At 37.6% G+C, this 19,461-nt stretch overlaps 1 protein-coding gene across 2 annotated transcripts in view; it reads right to left on the reverse strand.

Moving 5' to 3' along the window:
• Positions 1-4,633: 4,633 nt before the first annotated feature.
• Positions 4,634-19,461, reverse strand: part of RASSF3 (Ras association domain family member 3) — a 55,176-nt gene continuing 40,348 nt past the window's right edge. For both annotated transcript variants that reach the window (XM_081956998.1, XM_081956999.1), the window contains exons 3-5: positions 16,711-16,975; positions 15,415-15,530; positions 4,634-7,590 (exon numbers count right to left, since the gene is read on the reverse strand). In XM_081956998.1, coding sequence (XP_081813124.1) covers positions 7,441-7,590; positions 15,415-15,530; positions 16,711-16,975 — 531 coding nt within the window. In that variant the 3' untranslated portion in view covers positions 4,634-7,440. The remainder of the gene's footprint in view (positions 7,591-15,414; positions 15,531-16,710; positions 16,976-19,461) is intronic.

Raw genomic sequence — 19,461 nt, forward strand, 5'->3', positions numbered from 1 at the left:
CTAGAACTTGGGCCAATAGTTTGAAGAACAGGTATCCTTAGATGTAATAACTAAAATGAAAATTGCATTACATCAATGCAGAAATTCATTTTAGGACAGTTTTTTTCACTGATGCATTTGCATCTAAATCTCAGCAGGATGGCTATTACATGCACATTTGTATTCTACACTTGTAATGCAATGTATTTTTGCACTGGGTAGTTCTTAAGAAAATGCCTCCACAAAAGCTAGTCACTGCGTAAGAATAGGAGCTTTCTGAATGGAATTCTTGCAAATCACATGGAACCTATCCTGGGCAAAGCAGAGTCAAAGGCTAGCTGTTTCTCAAAAGAAAACTTGCATCTTTATGACAATCTATTAAAAAAGAGATGACTCATAGTGGATAGATTATTTGAAATAAGATTGCTTCATTTTATAACTTATGAAAGCTGTTATGATAGTTTCTGTCTGAAGGGAGTAAGTAAATAGCAAGATAACAGCAAATTATTCTGAACTGGACGATGGAACATTTGATCAGAAGTGCAGCTCCTCCTCTAAGTGCCATTTATTTCCATGCTTATTTTGGGGTGAATCTTGTGATTTGATTTATTGCAACTGAACATGTTCAAGCTTTTGAAATTATATCTTTCAGCAGTTTAGAGATTGTTAAGGATCTAAATCAAACAATATATGGAAAGCTGACCTGATGTTAGATCCAATCTTATGCCTTAAGGTATAATAACTAAAAACGAAGGCACCATTACTCATATACAACCTGTCCCCGGGTTATTTCACCATGTAGAAGTGTCAAGGTCTGGACCTAACAGCTGGATGGTTCTGAAATCAGATTTGTTTACAATGAATGCTTTTAAAATTCCAGCAGCTTTTAATATTCTCAAGAAAATGATTTAATTTTTCATGTGACTGATACCTAACATACACTTGAAGTACTTCAGACTTATGCCTAGCAAAATATTTAAGATTATTTTTATCCCTGGGTCAGAACATAGTTGTAATATTATGTCTTCCCTTCATACTATAATACTAATCTAGAACAGACAGAAATTCAGTATTGAACTGTTCCTTACATTAGTCTTGTTTTGCTTATGTACAACTATTATTCACCTGTATATTTTTTACATTTGGTTAATGCGCTCGTAAACTACTAAATTAGTAGTGTAAGAAATAATCATGAGTTAGGCATAGAATTAACATACTGATAAATATTTATAGTTTTGCTTTCCTATTAAATGGTTTTACCTTACAACACTGATCAATTTGCACCTCAAAATGTTTTGAGCTTGAATGAGAAATAGCATTATTTCCCTGTAGTAGCTACTCAACATTTATCTTCCTGTGTCCTTGATTTAATCATTTTAACAAAAAACAAAAATTATAACATAGAGTGCAATGTTTTGGCAGTTGTCTATCCATGCCTTATTGTAAAATTACTATGCTACTGTTGGGTACTAAAATGGGCATAACATTCCTACATAAAAGGGAGATGGGGAAATACATGACAAAAAGCCATTCTTTGGGGATTTCTTTGTCTGGCAAACTGGTATTATAACACAATTGTTTGATAACATGAAACTATTGCCATGTTTCATAAACATCCTGAATTGATGTAACTGCTAAATCAGATTGCTGTGTTTATGCAAACATTTTGCAGGAACAAATGCAAATTAATGTTATTAATTCAACTAGAAGGGCTAAGTAATGCTTTCCCACAATAACAGCTGTTCCTCTTTTTAAAAACAATCGCCCCACAGCAAATGCTTTAAATGACAAATCACCCTTGGAGATGTTCTACCTGATACGCTAAGAATCACTGCATGAACGTTATGCAATGTCAGGTTTTCAGGTGCTTTTATAGCACTTTCTACATTGATTGTCAAAATTTAGCTATTTGCAAAGCTGCTTGAAGCCATTTCAACCATCACACGGGTTTCTTTATCATGTCATTAATGTGTCCGTGCAATATGGGAATTGTACATATGTTCAGTATTTTTAACAAAGTGCCATTTTAAGGACCCTGTATATTGCTGCACACAGTTTCAGTGATTAAATTTGTCTATAATAAAGTGAGCGTTTAAAATCAATGTACTAATCAGCGTGCTACTATACATATCTAATAACTGCTCAGGTATTCAACTTTTTGATACTTGGGCCTAGTTGATTAGAAACAAATACTGGGAACTGATGTAAAACATGGTGCAGACATATTACTTTGAAGCACAGACAGCAGTATTAAATATCCATTGTCTAAAGTTCTTATTGCTTTTACACTTATCCTATGTAGAACTCTTATGCCCTTGCATTTGATGGTCATTTCTCTGCCCCCTCCCCCAATTTTGTATAACTACTCCATAAATATTTCATAGAAAGTTTAGTTTCTTTAGCATGTTGAACCATTTTAAAAATAAATGAAGTAAATATTGTATGTTTTAGCTTTCACATTATGTGAAAATGTAATGTAAGTTAGGCTTATGTAATGATCTTTTTCTTAAAAAAAATAATCACTGGCACTAGAAATAGTCCTTGACTTGGAACCATTCATTTAGCCATCAAAGTTACAACCAGCACTGAAATTCAGACATTTGCCAGCAACCATGAAGTACATCCCCAGGGTCAAATGATCTCCATCTGCAACCTTCTCCGTCAACTTCTGACAAGCAAGGTTTACAAGGGAAGCTGGGTTTGCTTAACACTGCATGATTCACTTAACATCTGCAATGATTTGCTTAACTTGTCAAAGTTGTAAAATCAGGCATGATTGAACAACTGCCTTGCTTAGCAACAGAAATTCTGGACCCAATTGTGGTAACAAGCCAAGGACTACTTGCATTTCCATTTAATACTCTGGCCAACATACATATGCAGCCAGTTAAGAAATGACTCTTTAAACGGGATAATTTACTTAAATACATTTTTACATTTAAAAAAAACTGCAAGTTTTGTGTTCGTTTTAATTGTAGAATGGGATATATTAAGCAATACTGTCAGAATATGACTTAGGAAGAGAGAAAGTAATGAGAAGATTGAAGTATCTTCCTTTTGATACATTTGTTGTGTGTATCCTACCTTGAAACTTGTACACCTAAAGGAACCCACAAAAAAAAAATGAGGCTGGAATACAATTATTTTTTTTCCAGAGGTGAGCTTCAATCCACACATGACTTTTTCTTAAGTAATCAGCTCAATTAAATGTACACAGTAAAACAGTATTTTACCTAAACTTTGATCAAGACAGCATGTTTATAAAACATACACACCAAAGCCGCTACAACAGAACTGAACTCGCATTATGGTATAGGACACACACACACAGAGTCCTATATCATAATGTGAGTTCAGTTCTGTGGTAGCGGCTTTGATGTGTGTTTTATAAACATGCTGTCTTGATCAAGCTTTAATTAAAATACTGTCTTAGTATATACATTTAGTGGAGCTGATTATATAGCAATGATGAGGTAAAAAACCTAATGTTACAGTAAATCTTACTTTCTAGGTTCTCATTGTAGAAAATTCCCAAGTTGGTAATTCAAGAATAAAATGCAAAGAAAAATCTTTGTACAGATTTAAAGGCAAGATATAAAAGAAACAAAAAAACCTTTATTTTTTTTAAAAAATATTTTTTTAGATTAACTATCCACAGAAAATCATTTTTTAGGATTACTGTATTCCAGCAATGGCTTTGGGCATTTAAAAAATGAATAAGCTTCAAAGATACTTCCATACCAGTTTTAAAAATATTTTTTAAAGACCTATAACACTTAAATAAAATTTTATATTCAAGCAAGCCCTGTACAATGACCTTTAAACATAAAATAATAGATAGTACACTACTTTTAGAATTTAGCAGCTCCAATCCCAATAAGCCTATTGCTGTTTACTAGATCAGCAAGGTCTGGCATCACCAAGTAACTAAATCCACATAGTCAACACATATTCAAACTCAAAACAGCAGGGTGCCGATTTATTTTTTAAGGGAATTGTCCATTTTCTAGGAAATGTAAATGCCCCCAATTTCTGCTATGCAGCTTCATTGAGGTGGCGAGTTGCTCCTGGGAAGGATGAGCAAAGAAAATTGGAAGTGCCATTCAAGGCATGAATGTTATTTCAGTTGCAGCGGAGTAAGTAGGCAGGCATTATCTATTGGATATATAACAGAGGTGGATGATCACCACAGTGATAATGACAACCATATAATTTCATACTGGGTGGGAGAAAGCAATAGAACATTGTCCTACCAGAGACATTCGGCCCCACCTTGTTGGTTTCCGAAAGGCCCTGAAGATATGTTTTTGTCAGAGGGCCCAGTGACCGCAAATAAAGATAGGAGCTGATCAAATGGTTTAATTGTATTGCTGCCACCCTGTGTGTGGTTTTTATGTTGTGGATTCTGAATGTGGTAAGATGTGAGTTTTGAATGTAGTAAGAGCCTCCTGGAGTTACCTATGTGTGAATTGACAAGTCATATAAATCTGTTTAATGAATAAAATACTTGATCAATTTTGAAGTGTGTTGCACATAATAATTGATCATATGCTTGAATAAACAAGAGAAGCGAATATGTGAAAAATCCACTAATTAGTGCTGTATTAAACATTTAAAGGAAGCCAATAAACTAATCAAAGAAATAACCATACAGTACAATGCCAATTTCAGCTTTATTTATGGAAAACGTGCTGCAGTATTTTCTTTACATCAAAGGAAATTGGATTTCTGTATAAAAAACTCAAAAATAATAAATAATGTTTCTCAAAAAGTGTTTTCCATGTCCTCTCCAACCTATTCTTCATTAACATATAATCAAAACATAACATCCTTAACATCTTTGAAGATTAGGAATGTTACACTAAAATAAAAATTGAATCCTACATTAAAATAATCACCGAGTCTCTTTATAATTAAAAATAATAGCAGTAACCCCCCCAAAAAAAGAATGTCTGGATTAATACAAACTGTTTTTCTTACTCCAACCTGTAGTACATAAAACACATCAAAAAAGAGTAAGAAAACAAAGTTCAAGTTAAAATTATAATTCACATATTTGTAAATTGTCATTCAATATTCAAAAACATTTCAAACTTAGGATCAGGTGTTTACAAAAACTAAAACATTAAATGCTTTATCTTAATACAGTTAAATGACTCTGCTTTACAGCTTAACTGCTTCAATAAGCAAATTAAGGAAAAAGAATCAAATTGGAACACACCCAATTCACCATTCTGAAATCATATCTGCATCCACATACACAGAAAAGCTCTGATTTGATTTACCACAGTGATATTTATTTTTCACCAGTTCTAACATAATATGTAATACTACTTTTATATGGTGTGCTCTTTTAGACAAACAACATTGCTTTCTTATGTGGCTTTGGATTTACGCTAAAGAGTGAATAAGGAAGTGATATTTCCTAGCAAGATAAGGTAGGGAAAGAAATTATATCTTGAACATGGAGCGAGTGAACAAATATTCAGCGGCAAGAACAGAATATGGAATGGGAAACAATCTCCTCAAGCATTCTTTGTTTTACCTCAGACTTTTTACCCTGCTCTAGATTAATGCCCTTTTTTCAGTGATGCTTTATGCACGAGTAATCAGGAGTAATGTTTGCATACTGGTCATTTATGTGCACATTATATTAGAAACAAACTATAGTGGAACCCAGGATGCATACTATAAGAAAATATAAAGTAAAACAGCATTAATATGTCACTGCTTCATTAGATGATTAATAATATCCAAATTGATCCATTGACCTTATTTAGTATCTTCAGGAAAAAACATTGTTGCAGTCAAGCATCACTATTCTATGTAATTTTGATTCTATTTCCAATGAAATATAAGACAAATACAGAGTAGTACAGTTAAGTGTGAACAGAAAACAAAACAAGGTATGTCGTTATATATTAGCCACAAATTTCAAAATAGTATTAACATTCTACTGTAGTAAAGATTGTCTCTGCACTTTGAAAATTATAACGTTATTTTGACAAGAAAAGCAAACAAAGATTGACATGAAGGCACTTTTTAATAATAAGTGTTGCCTGCAATATCCACCAGATGTCACCACTTCTAAGGATGTTCCTCAAAACTTTTCAAGTAAATGTCCAAATGATTACATTTTTAAAAAGATTGGCCAACGTGCTTATTTTAAATTATGGAAATTAAATTTATCTCAAGTGAATATATTCTGATTGATGGCTGCAAATATTGTGCACAAAAACCTGTTATACATTTATCTAAATGTTTTTATTGCACATCCATTTCTTTGGTTTTGTTATACATACCTTAGATAAACTATTTTTTGAGGAAAAAATACTGCTAATTAACTGCAAAATTTCCCCCTTCACAAATATCTTGCACCTAGAATCCTAATCAACTTTTAGTTGACTTTTCAGAATAGAAATTAAAAATTATAGATTGTCATTATTCACAGTGCAATGAGTATAAGTAAAAATAATACTCTGTTTCAAATGGAGGAAATTTTATATTAAAAATAACATCATGAAGATAATTTTTATCTCTTTTCCAAGAGATAAACTGTATATTCAAAGGAATTCAAATAGACATTTGGACATTTAATAAATTATAAGAATTCCACATTAACAATTTAATGTTGATTTTAGATTCATAAAAATCTCTACAATATTTGAGCATATCCCAAACTCATATAGGTTTGTGACCATGTGCTGCATATTACATGCAGTTTACTCTCTACTATATTTAATAAACCCTCTGCAATAATAGCACTGAATATATTAATTTCAGTAATGAACAACAAAATCCTTCAACTTTCTTTCTCATTACAGTTGCAAAATTACAGTTTCTCATTACAGTTGCAACTTTCTCATTTCTCATGTCTTTCTCATTACAGTTAACCAACTGCAAAACAATCTCTCTTCAACATTTCTTTTCTCCAACTCTTACCTTCTTTTCAACTTCCATTATATCTTCTATAGCTCCATTTGCTTGAACAACTTTAACTTAACATTTTGAGCATTATTTCTCTTCAATGTATAAAAATAATTTAATTTGCAAAATTATAAAGAAATACTTGAAAACAGGCAGTCAAAATCAATTCTGCTATCAAATAGTTTACTAATTCTTATTATAAACTGAGTTTGAGTAAGATATCAAACTTTACACACACACACCCATCGTTTTAACATTAAAACAGAAAATCTTCATTTCTTACTGCCTTTGAAAACAGACTTCTCTGACAATCACAACTAGAGGAAAAAATCAAGACATAGCATAAACAAAAGCTTGCAAATATTGCAATTTCGGTATGCTCCTACATGCAAAATATAAGTATATCAATCTATAGAACTGACTTTAGGAAACAAATTATTCTTTGTGAAACTCATTTTGCTAAAGATACTGGATCTGGCAAGTTACATAAAATTGAGCAACACACGTCCTCCCTGAGTATTCTTTGACTCCCTTTTAACTTGGAATCCAATCTCCATCAAGAGCTTCTTCAAGTTTTTTCCTGTATACTGCATAGCGTTTTTTTAAGGTTTGTAGTTGCTCATCTTCTTCTTTGTCCAGAATACGCAGGAAGTTCTGTAGTTCAGGAAGGCTAAAGGCTTCCCACTGAAAAAATAAAATTGTGGATTTATCCATAGCATCTAAGAACAATTGACAATTTGGTTTGTAATTTTCATTTTATTGTGCTACTCAAGTAGAAACCAATTAATTTATATTCCTTCAGGATCTACTATGCCAAAAATATAGAAATACATAAACTTATAGATAAAACCGTCCATGATTAAAACCATGTATGTCTCACAAATTTCAAAAGCATGCAAAAAAAGAGAATGATTCCACATTCTTGAAATTTTTAGTTCAGAAGCAGGAAGATAAAGACCAAAACGCTAATATTATATCTAGCTAGTTTTTTCTTTCTAGCTAGAGGGATGATGACTAATCATAACTGTTAGGAGTAGAAACTTGGAAATCCATTTGCACATGTAAGTATATTATATTTCATCTTAAGCCAAATATTTTACTGCCAAAATTTGGGGATGATTTATTAACATAGGGTGAGAATGGGATAGAAATAAATGTTCTCTAGTGCATAAATAAATTTAATCTATTTCAGTGATAAAATGTATTTCATCTAATCTGTTAGTTCAAACAATGAAAAAAGAATAATACAAACTACAAACATAATTAAAAATATAATAGAAACAAAATCTTACTGCAAGATGACTCTGTTTGGGTGGAAAATACAAAGGTCCTCCCTCACCAAGAGGGCCACCAGTTTGGAAATCCTCCTGGCAGAGGTGATAGCAACGAGGAAGGTAACCTTGAATGTTAGCAACCGGAGACTGGTGTACCTCAATGGATTGAATGGAGGAGACGTGAGAGTCTGTAGAACCAGCGAAAGGTCCCAAGTGGGGTATCTATTTACCACAGGGGGCTTAAAATTACTCGCCCCTGTCAGAAAACTGCAAACCTCGGATGGTGGGCAAGGGACTTCAATTCATCATACTTCAAAATTGTGGATAAGGCGGCCATCTGTCTGCGGAGAGTGTTGGGAGATAGTCCCCTGTCAAGTCCCTCCTGAACGAAGTCCAGAATCTGTGGGATCGATACTGAGGAAAGAACTATCTTCCCCTTGGCGCACCATCAGCAGAATGCAGCCCAGATCATGATATAGATGCGGTTCGTAGAAGGCAGTCTAGAGACTGGTATAGTTTGAATCACCCTGCTGGAAAGGTGATCTCTCCTAAGGATCTCCCTCTCAAGTGTCATACGGTTAACTGGAGCCCCTGAGGGTTCGGGTGCACCAAGTCTGAGGGAGATCCTATCTTTAGGTATCCTCCAGGGATGAGATATGGACAGTCCTGTCAGATCCATGAACCACAGTCTCCTGGGCCAGTGGGTAGCCACAAGAAGAACCTCCGCCCCCTCTGCCAGCACCTTCCTGATAACCCTCAGAATGAGGGGAAGTAGAGAGAAGGCAAGGAGGCCACGGTCAGTGGAGAGAGTTGGTTCCTTCGTCGTCGTCCCCCCGGGATATACCAGGAGAAGAACCTCGGCAGGTGGGTGTTCTCTCGACTGGCAAACAGGTCCATGGTGGGGCGACTGAACCTTTCGGACACCTGTTGGAAGAGGTCCAGATGCAGGTGCCATTCAGACTAGTCAATTGTGGTTCTGCTCAACCAGTCCGCCTGTATGGCTCCTGAGAGGCTCCCATAAAGAGAGGATATGCTTCTCTGCCCACGGACCCATTTGCTTTGCTTCCCGTGTGAGCGCTCTGGAATGGGTGCCCCCTTGCCGGTTTACATGCACTTTTGCCGCCACATTGTCTGTTAGTAACATAACATGTCGATCAGATATCTGTCTCTGGAAGTGGAGGAGCACCAGATGCGCTGCTCTCAATTCCAGCCAATGGATTTTTTTAAAAAGAATTTTATTGGTTTTTAAACATTTATAGGGAAAGGTAAAAAAGGTACATAGAAAATTTTGGCAGCTCCCATGCTAGTGGTAGAAATCCCTCCAAATCTCACAATTTTTACAGTGTTAAAAATAACATATAAAAGATAAGCATAAACAGAATCTTGTTTTATATTATATCAACCATGTGTTCAATCATCTCTTTCTTTGTCACTTTCTAGTATATCAACAATTACCATAGTATTTCAAATATTTATTTTTGTGACCTGAGCCTTTTCGATATTGCTCCCTCCTCCCTGTCCCCAGATGGAGCGACAGCCCCCCCCCTCCTTCATATCTTGCAAATTATCTTTTTCACCACCTCCCCTACTTTCGTCCTCTAGGAGAGAACTATGTTTTTTAATGAAGGCTTCTGCCTCCTCCACTGTATTAATTCTAATTCTATTTCCCTCCCCAAAAAATCAACATTCCCTCTGGCAATAACCATCTAAACCAAACTCCTTTGTTGTATGATTTCTTTGATAAGGAGGAATACTTCCTCCTTTTTTCCCTTATTTTTTTGGGGGGAATTTGCTTAAGAATGGTAATTTCTTTATCTTTATATTTTAATGGTCCCTCCCTTTGGGCCCATAGCACCTCATATCCCTCGTGGTCCTCCTAAGAAACCTAACATGTACCTCCCTTGGAACATTGTGTATTCTAGCATATGCTGAATTAATCCTGTACACCAGATCCATATCCCACCACAACTGTTCTTTGTTTCTCTTAATATATTCTGCTAAAATTGTACTCATAATATCCTTAAGATCTTCATTTTCTGTCTCTGGTAGGTTCTGGAATCTGAGAAAAAAAGACATTCTTTCAAGTTCTATTTTTGCCATAAAATTTTCCGATTCTAAATTTCTCTTCTGGACTGCCTTAATCTACTCCCCCAATCCAGCTGCCCCCTCCTCCAACACCCCAATTCTTTGTTTGTTTTCTGTTATATGATGTTGTACACCTCTGAGTTCTTCTTTGAGATCTGTCACCTCTTTTTTCAACTCATTTTGACCCCTCATAAATTTCCTGAAACATTTGGGTAACAGAGCTCTCTCCAGTCCCTTCTTGTTGTAACAATGAAGTAATTTTCATCTGCTGCATGCTTGGACTGGAGGTGGCAGAAGCAGGAGCCAAGAATGACTTGCCCGTTGGTTGTTTTTTGGGCCCCATTTATCTGCGTTCAGGGAAGATAAGTCTTTTACAAAGAAAATGGCATCAGTGGAGCGCGCAGCTGTGCCAGTCCAAGGCGGCAGACAAATCCAAAAGTAGAAAGTTAGTTCTCCTTCACAGTTCCAAGGCACGGAGGTGCACCAGAAAGAGAAAAAGTCAAATAATCAAAATTAATCAGGAAGACCACGTAACAGGAGAGGTCCAGAGCACCTTCAGAGGGGTATTAAGACAATTACCAGAGATTTTTTCCCCCCCAAAGGTAGTTTCAAAAGGTAGGCTTCATTTATAAGTACAAAAACGAAGACGGAGGGGCGCCATCTTGGCTCCTCCTTTTGCAGGGAGAAGAACAAGGAATTCCATAAAGTTTTTTCCTTTTAAGAAAACACCTCAGCAATCACCTCTTGCAGCTGTGATATCAATCTTTCTCACATAGTTAGTACAAGTGGCAAGTCAGCCTTTATTCTCTCTCCATTCCAATATAGATAGTTCAAATGCCGCTTTGTCCGAGGGGGGGGGGGATAGAGAAAGAAACACCCCCCTCTAATCTTCCAGTTTCAAATGGATTGAACAAAAACTTACAATAGTCTGCTGCTTATCTGTTAACGATGATTAAGGAGATTAGGGCGGATCTCTCCCCACCGGCACTTCAGCTGCTCTTCTTTCGCTTAACTCTTTCCTCCCGGAGCCCATTCGGCGAAAGGGCAGACAGCCAGCAGTTCCTGGGGCGAGGCTGGAAACACCCTCGCCAGCTGCCGCCGAGTCTGGGGGATTCCAGTAAGCCGCCCTGCGGCAGGAGACCCCTCCAGGGCCCCCTGTGCTCCTAGAAAGGAGCCCACCAGGGAGACGAGCAGCGGACAACACGTCCGTCACCTACAGGAACCGGAAGTGATCCTAGCCAATGGATGTTGTGTTGCAAATCCTCCACACACCACCAACCTTGAGTTACTGAGGATTGCAGATGGGCTCCCCAACCAAAGAGACTGGTGTCCGATGTTATGCTCACATGGCTGGGTTCCTTGAACAGGCATCCTCTTTCCATGGCTGTTGAATTCCACCACTCCAGGAAACAAATCACTCTCAGAGGGACCTGGACCTTGGCATTGGAGCTGCTGTTCCTGAACCTCTGATGCAGTTGCAGGAGCCTGTCAAGCCAGACTCCCTCAGCAACCAAGAAAGAAACCACTTAACTCTATTTTGCAGAATTAAGAGTACTTTTACTGGTTATGAAAAGATAGCAGCTAAGCAAAGCAAGATCTGAGGCAAAAGAGCGCGAAATCATACATATCAATATGTGACCAAACCCCCTCCTCCGGTAACCCTTATCCCAGTGTCCAATCTGCAAATCCCTTAGGTGTCATGTGAGTTCCATCTTCAAGGAGCATCATCAGGTTGATATGCTGTACGGTTGGCCTTGACCGACACCAAGCACTAATCTCCAGTATGTGCAGTAGACGGTGAGACCGAAACTCCTTTTACAATCTCTCCTGTACTTAAACTTCCCCTCCCAAATACTAGCCCCCCCTCCCCGTTTCAATGGCAGCTGAAAGCAAATAGCGAAACAGAGGCTGATAGAACATTGAATGGTCCGAGAGTGTGAGATGAGATCATCTTTTCCAACAATTGGGAAAGAAGCAGCACTTGCACAGTGTTCTGACTCAGTCCATGATAGACTGTATGCTGGCACGATGTTCCCGGGAGAGATAAACTTTGCAGGTCTCTGTGTTTATCATCACTCCCAGATGGAGAATACTGGTGGTGGGTATAGTGTGACTTTTTTTCCAGGTTTACGGAAAATCCATATCTCTGGAGGGTTTGGACAGTGAGCTGGAGATCTTGACTTGCCTGAAGCGGGGAGAATGACTGGATGAGGATGTCATCCAGGTAACATTGTATCCTTACAGGCTTCTTTTGAAAGTGAGCCGCCGCCACTGCTGATAGCTCGGTGAAGGTTCTGGGAGCAGATGAAAGGCCAAAGGGCATGGCTCTGTATTGGAAGTAGAGCCCTGCGTAAGAGAACCTGAGGAACTGTCTGTGGGAGGGCCTAATGGGGACGTGGAGGTAAGCCTCCTTGAGATCTATAGAAGTTAAGAGATCTCCCTGTCTGATGCAACCCAGGATGGATTGAAAGGTTTGAAATGTCTGTACACTAAATGGACGTTGAGCCATTTCAGATCTAGAATAGCTCTCCATCGCCCCCGAGACCTTCGGGACCAGGAAGAGGATTGAATAAAATCCTAGTACCTGCTGCTGGGGCAGAAGGCCTAGTAGCCATAGTGAGCTCCAATCCTGCAGATGCCAGGCAGGAGAGGGGAGCGAAATCCTCCTCATAAGAGGCTGCCTGAAAAGGGTGAATCTCATTATTATCATAGGTGACCAATTCAGTTGGCTATCTTCCAGAATCTGCGAGGGCAGTTCTGTCTCCAAAGGGGGGGAAACCTCAGGCTTGCTCACTGGAATTCTGGGAGCCCTATCTGCTTCTGGGCCTTCGAGAAGTGCTTTTCTAAGGCCCTTTGTCTCTGCTTTGCATCTTTCTCAGAGGCTGATGAAGCTCTCCTTGAATCCAGGGCAAATCCCAAGCCTGAGAAAAAAACCCTCAATACAATGCTGGCTGATGGATCAGTATTATTACTCTGATCTTCAAAGATCTGAGAGAAAGTGCAATAACTCACTGCGGATGACTGCCAGCCAGAAGAAATAGTGCAAAACCAACAACATGGTTTGTAAACACAAAATCAGTAGCCAAAATAGAAGCAGGAACCGAAGCCTTGGTCCTGGAACAGCAGCCTTGAGGTGTGGAAGAGCCTGCAGCTAAGGAGGCTGGATGCACCACTAAAATAGCCCAAAAAGCCTTAAGCGGCTTGCCAGCACTTTGCCGCTCCTCTGCGATGCGAAAATTGTCATCAGAGCTCCTGTCGAGCCACCAGAATGCAGACTGACTGGACGCCAGCCACAGCGGTCGAATGACGAGCATTGCCTAAGCGGGGGGGATGAAAACGCCCCTGCTGCAGCGAAGTCTGCCTTTTTTTAAAGTTTTAAAGCTGTTTAGAAGAATCCAAGCATGGAAAATCAAATTCACGTGTCTCTCTAGCCAGACTGAAAAGAAAAACTAGGCTGAGAGAAAGAGGCGTGACCAAGGTTTTTACTTCGCAGCCTCTGACCAAATAGACAGAAGATAACCCATGCTTGGATTCTCCAAGTAGTGCACAGGCGAACTGAGATAACAATTACTATGTGGCTAGGAAATAAATGCAATTTTAGGCTACAGCAACTGAAATAGTTTCTTAATCAGGAAAAACAATTTTTGTTTATTTTATTCTGCATAGATCAGACCCAACTTCACATATTTTATTCTGTCCTGTATACATTATTTTAGAAAGTATTTAGATAAAATAGAACAAGTTCAAAGAAGGGCAAGGATTACTTTACCATTAAAGGATTGTAAACCAAATCTAATAAAGATAAATTGAAAGAACTGGCAATGTTTACCATGAATGGGGGGGGGGGGGATCCTCATGGGTGATAATAGCACTGAAGTATCTGAAAGCATGTCATGCCAAAAAAAAGGCAAGACCTTTTTCCTACTGCATCTATGTTAAGGATACTGAATATGCATTTAACAATACTTACAACCTACCATAATTACAAGGAGCTCTAAGTAGTATATAACTTCAGTCAAAAACAACAATTAGCTAAATCAGACCTATATCAAAAGCAAGGTAATTAAAAGTAAAGAAAAACAATTAATTTACCAAAAGCGATCCAAGTGATAGGTTTTGCAATGTTTGGAAGCTATTAAGGATGGATGGGGGGAAACGGGCTGAAATTGAACTTTGGCTCTGGATTTTAGGGTTCTTTGGTCCTTTGGAGAACTGATCTTAGATGAAGTAGCACTGCCCCTGGCAGACCCAGTGTGTAATCTGGGGTTCTTCTGCACTCATGACTCCTGCTTGAGGAGCAGGTGGCAGTCACTGACATGAGGGCCTTTGCACAAACGCGGGTTATTCACCAATTACACACTTTCCTGGACCAACATTTTCTGCTCACTGTCACTCACGCCCTAGTTACCTTCCATCCTGACTATTGCAATGTGCTATTCATGTGGCTGCCCTATTCAGAAGCTCCAATTGGTTCAAAATGCACCAACCCACATGATGGCAGACATTTTCATCTGTTAGGATGATTCAGATTCTTATACCAAGAAAGGCATGGCACTGAATCCAAAAGGTTTTAAACATCCTTTCCAATATAAGATTCTATAAAACTCTTATAATCTACACAATACAAGTATTCTTCAAACAGTTCATTTAGTGACTGTTCAAGGTTACAAAGGCACTAAAAAGTGAGTTATGAGAGTTTTTCATATTTACGAGTGTTGCAGTGTCATATGAGCAAAATTCTGACACTTGGCAACTGACTCATATTGATGATAGTTGCTTTGTCCCAGGGTCATGTAATCACCTTTTGCAAACATCTGACAAGCAAAGTCAATGGGGAAGCCAGATTAACGTAATAACAGTGTAACTAATTTAACTGCAGTGATTCAATTAACAACTGTGGCAGAAAAAGTTGTAGGAACAAATTTCACTTAACAAATTTCTCACTTAGCAACAAAAAAAGCTGGGGTTCACTTGTGGTCGTAAGTTGAGGAGTACCTGTACTTTAATTGGCTACTTGCTTGCTTTTCTCTATAAACATGAATACATTCAATAGGTTTGAACTGGAAATTGTACACCACTAGTTAGAAATCCTAGCAATGAAGTAGCTGGACTTCAAGATTTCCAAGTACACAACACAAGTATAACTTACCAAAACCTCCCCAGTTTCATGCTCACGCAAAACAAAGCTAAGCATATCTGTTCTTGGGCCAGCCACCAACCGCAAATAGAGAGGATGTTCTGTTTCTGAGAGCTTGCACATATAAACTGCAAATAATATAAAATAAAGAATACATACTTAGATTTCTGCTGATTATCAGATCCACAGCTTTATAAACACACAAGTAGAGGAATCTCAGTACTACATTATATAAACGGAGAACGGTGAGCAACAAAGAATAATGAATGGTGCACTAGAACTATTACAATCTTTGACTGATGATGAATATCCTACCTTTCTATTTCACTGCTCTCTTTATTATAATTTGTGAAAGTCTATAGTCACACAGTATGCTTAATGAACAGTTCTAAGTAAATAAACACTCAAGAAATATTCAAGAAATATTCTCTAAAACTCAAAACTCAAGAAATATTCTCTAAAACTTATATGCAATACTGGAAATAAATAGAATAAAACACAAGGTTTATTGTGAAATGTATTGTGAAAGGGAAGAAGAGCAAGAAGAAAGATTCCTATTTCCTTAGCTTTTTCTTCTTTCCATACTTCACTGTTTCTCTTTTATAAGGTTAAAACATACTGGAGGTGAAAGAATTCCAAGAGATTGAGGCAATAACTGTAAAAGAATATCAAAATAGCCTTGAAGAAGGAATTCAACAGCTGTTAAATAAATATCAGCTTAGCCTTGGAAGGGAGAGAGAACAAGGTGAAAAAGAAACTCAAGAAGGCCCTAACTTGATTTTCTTTCATGTAAGAAGGAGGAGAGAAAGTATTTGCTATGTCCTTGAACAATAAAGTATATATTTTCCTTATCTGGTCTCCTTCAAAAGACTGACAGCAATCAAGATTACTCTTAGAAAAGTCACCCTTGAACTAGGAAACATTAGATTGACATCACCTAATTCAACCAACTATTAGAAAAAAGCCAAAATTCAATTCATTATGGCATTGATACTCCTAATTTCCTGGTTCACACAAGCATATAAATTTCTGCTGGCTGTAGAACCAAATAAAACATTGAAGTTATTCAAAGATTCTATTCACCTGAAATTAATCATACATGTGCATGAAACAGGTCAAAAAGGTAAATTTAATTTCTGCTATTTTAATAGTTTATATTTTATTAGAAATATCAGTTTGTCAAATAAATCTACTTCCCAACAATGTCTCAGAAATAATTTTACTACATCTAAGTCATAAAAGAACAAAATTAGCATCAAAATCTTTTTCTTTAATCCACTTATAACTCAGAAAAATCTATTTGCATACCTTGATCTTCCTTGTGACATTGTTTATAAAGTGCAAACTTGGCAGGATTATCAGGCACCAGAAATTTTTTGAGCAAAGCCTCAATAACTTCACGGACTGTGTTAGTACTGCTGATATGAAGAGTGTTCATATAGCCATTAGGCAAATAAAAAGTTGTCTCATTGCTGTTGAGATGCTTCCCTCCATTCACAGAAGTCTGTAGAGTGATAGGTCTGCAAAGTTCTATCTGAACTTTGATGAAGCCAGTGTATATTCCACTTGAGTTCTATAAATAAAAACACATATGCATATAACAATGAAATCATATTCGTTTGTTCTATAACAAAATGGAGAACAGATGCATTTTCATGTACATGCTTTAGATGGCACAGGGGAAGAAAAAGAAAAACTCAGCAAATAATCAGATTGCTATTCCCCCAGATACTTAGGCAAGTACAGATTGCTTACCAGTACAGGCAATGCTTAGTTAACAGTAGCAACTGGAAGTGCCAGAATTTCAATTGCAAAGCAGTGCAGTCACATGACATTGTGTTTTACTATCATGTTGTTTAGCAATAGAAATTCTGGCACTTCCAGTTGCCACTGTTAAGCACTATCATTAAGCACAATTACTTGTGACCAGTTTGTGATTTACTGCTGACTTCCTAGTTGACTTGCTTGTCAAAAGCTGGCAGTGAGGATTGCAAATGGTGATCAAATGACTGCAGGATGCTGCAACAACATAAATGCAAGCTGGGCACTGAGATCCAGGTTGTGTGGGGAGACTATGATAGCCAGTTTGACAACTGGCTATTAGTACCACTTAGCAGTAATAACACTAAGACTTATATACCGCTTCATAGTGCTTTATAGCCCCTCTCTAGTGGCAGTACCACTCATTCAGTGCTGTCATAAGTTGAAAGGTTGCTGAACAGGCAAAGACCATTTGTGATTGTGATTGAACAGAACAAGAAGAAACTAGCATGGCTACACAAAGATCTCTCTGACAAATTGAAAGACAAAAAGGACAAGTACAAAAAAATGGAAAGAAGGACACATAACTAAGACAGAATATCAGCAGATAGCCAGAATCTGCAAAGATGAAGTCAGGAAAACAAAGGCTCAGAATGAACAAAGACTTACAACAAAAGTCAAAGATAATTTTTAAAAAGTTTCTTCCAACATATAAATAACAAGAAAAAAATTAAGGAAATAGTCAGTCCACTAAGAGAGAAGACTGCAAAGAAGTAACTGGTAGCAGAGAGAAAGCAGAGCGGCATAACTCATTCTTTGCATCTGTCTTCATGCAAAACAAAACAGTAGTCCAATCTATCAAAAACATAACTGCAAAGGCAGACTAGAAATAAAAGTTAAAACAAGCAAAAAAATGAGAACACCTGTCTGATCTTGATGAATACAAACCACCATGACCTGATGGATTACATCCCAGAGTTCTAAAGGAGCTGACAGATGTCACCTCGGTTCTAAAGGAGCTGACAGACTGCACCACATCTTTCAAAAATCCTGGAGCACCAGGGAATTACCAGAGGACTGGAAAAGAACTGATGTGACTTCAAAAAATTAAGAAAAAAAAGACCCAGGAAACTAGAGACCAATCAATCTAACATCAATACCTAGAAGATACTGAAAAAGATAATTTAAAAAACAGATCTGCCAACGTCTAGAAATGAGTAAAGTAATAACTAGAAGCCAGCATGGTTTTTTAAAAAACAGATCATGCCAAACCAATCTTATTTCATTCTTCAACTTGGTGACTAAATTAGTAGACCAGCGAAATACTGTGGACATAGACTTCAGCAAGGCATTCAACAAAGTAGACCACAACCTACTTCTTGGTAAGCTAGAAAAAAATGGGATAGATAGCATCAACATCAGATGGATTTGTAACTGGCTGACAAACCATACTCAACGAGTAGTTCTTAATGGTACTACATCTACACGGAGGGAAGTAAGTAGTTGGGTACCACACGGTTCTGTCCTAGGTCCAGTAGTCTTCAGTATCTTCATAAATGACTTAGATGAGGGAATAGAAGGGGAACTTACCAAATTTGTGGATGATACTAAGGTGGCAGGAATAGCCAACACCCTAGATGATAGGCTCAAGATTCAGATGGATTTTGACAGACTGGAATACCGAGCCCTATCTAACAAAATGAAATTCAATGTAGAGAAAAGTAATGTCTTACACTTAGGCAAGAAAAACCAAAAGTACACATATAGACTGGATGAAACCAGGCTTAATAGCAGTAACTGTGAGGGGGATCTTGGAGTCTTAGTGGACAAACAATTAAATATGAGCCAACAGTGTGTAGCAGCAGCCAAAAAGCCAATGCAATCCTAAATTACATTAATTTAGGGATACAATCAAGATCAAGGGAGAATAACACTCTATAAAGCCTTAGTAAGACCACACCCAGTTCTGCATCCAGGTTTGGTCACCATACTATAAAAAAATATTGAGACTCTAGAAAGAGTGCAGAGAAGAGCAACCAAGATGATTAGGGAAGTCGAGGCTAAAACATGACGAACGGTTGTAGGAACTGGGCATGGCTAGTCTAGTGAAGAGAAGGACCAGGGGATACATGATAGCAGTGTTCCAATATTTGAAGGGTTGCCACAGAGAGGAGGGGATCAAGCTATTCTCCAAAGCACTTGAAGGCCAGACAAGGAATAATGGATGGAAACTGAACAAGGAGAAATTCAACTTTGAAATAAGGAGAAATTTTCTGAAAATGAAAGCAATCAAACAAT

The sequence above is a fragment of the Natrix helvetica genome, assembly GCF_964273705.1.
Source record: "Natrix helvetica genome assembly, chromosome: 6".
In the NCBI taxonomy this organism is placed as follows: Eukaryota; Metazoa; Chordata; class Lepidosauria; order Squamata; family Natricidae; genus Natrix; species Natrix helvetica.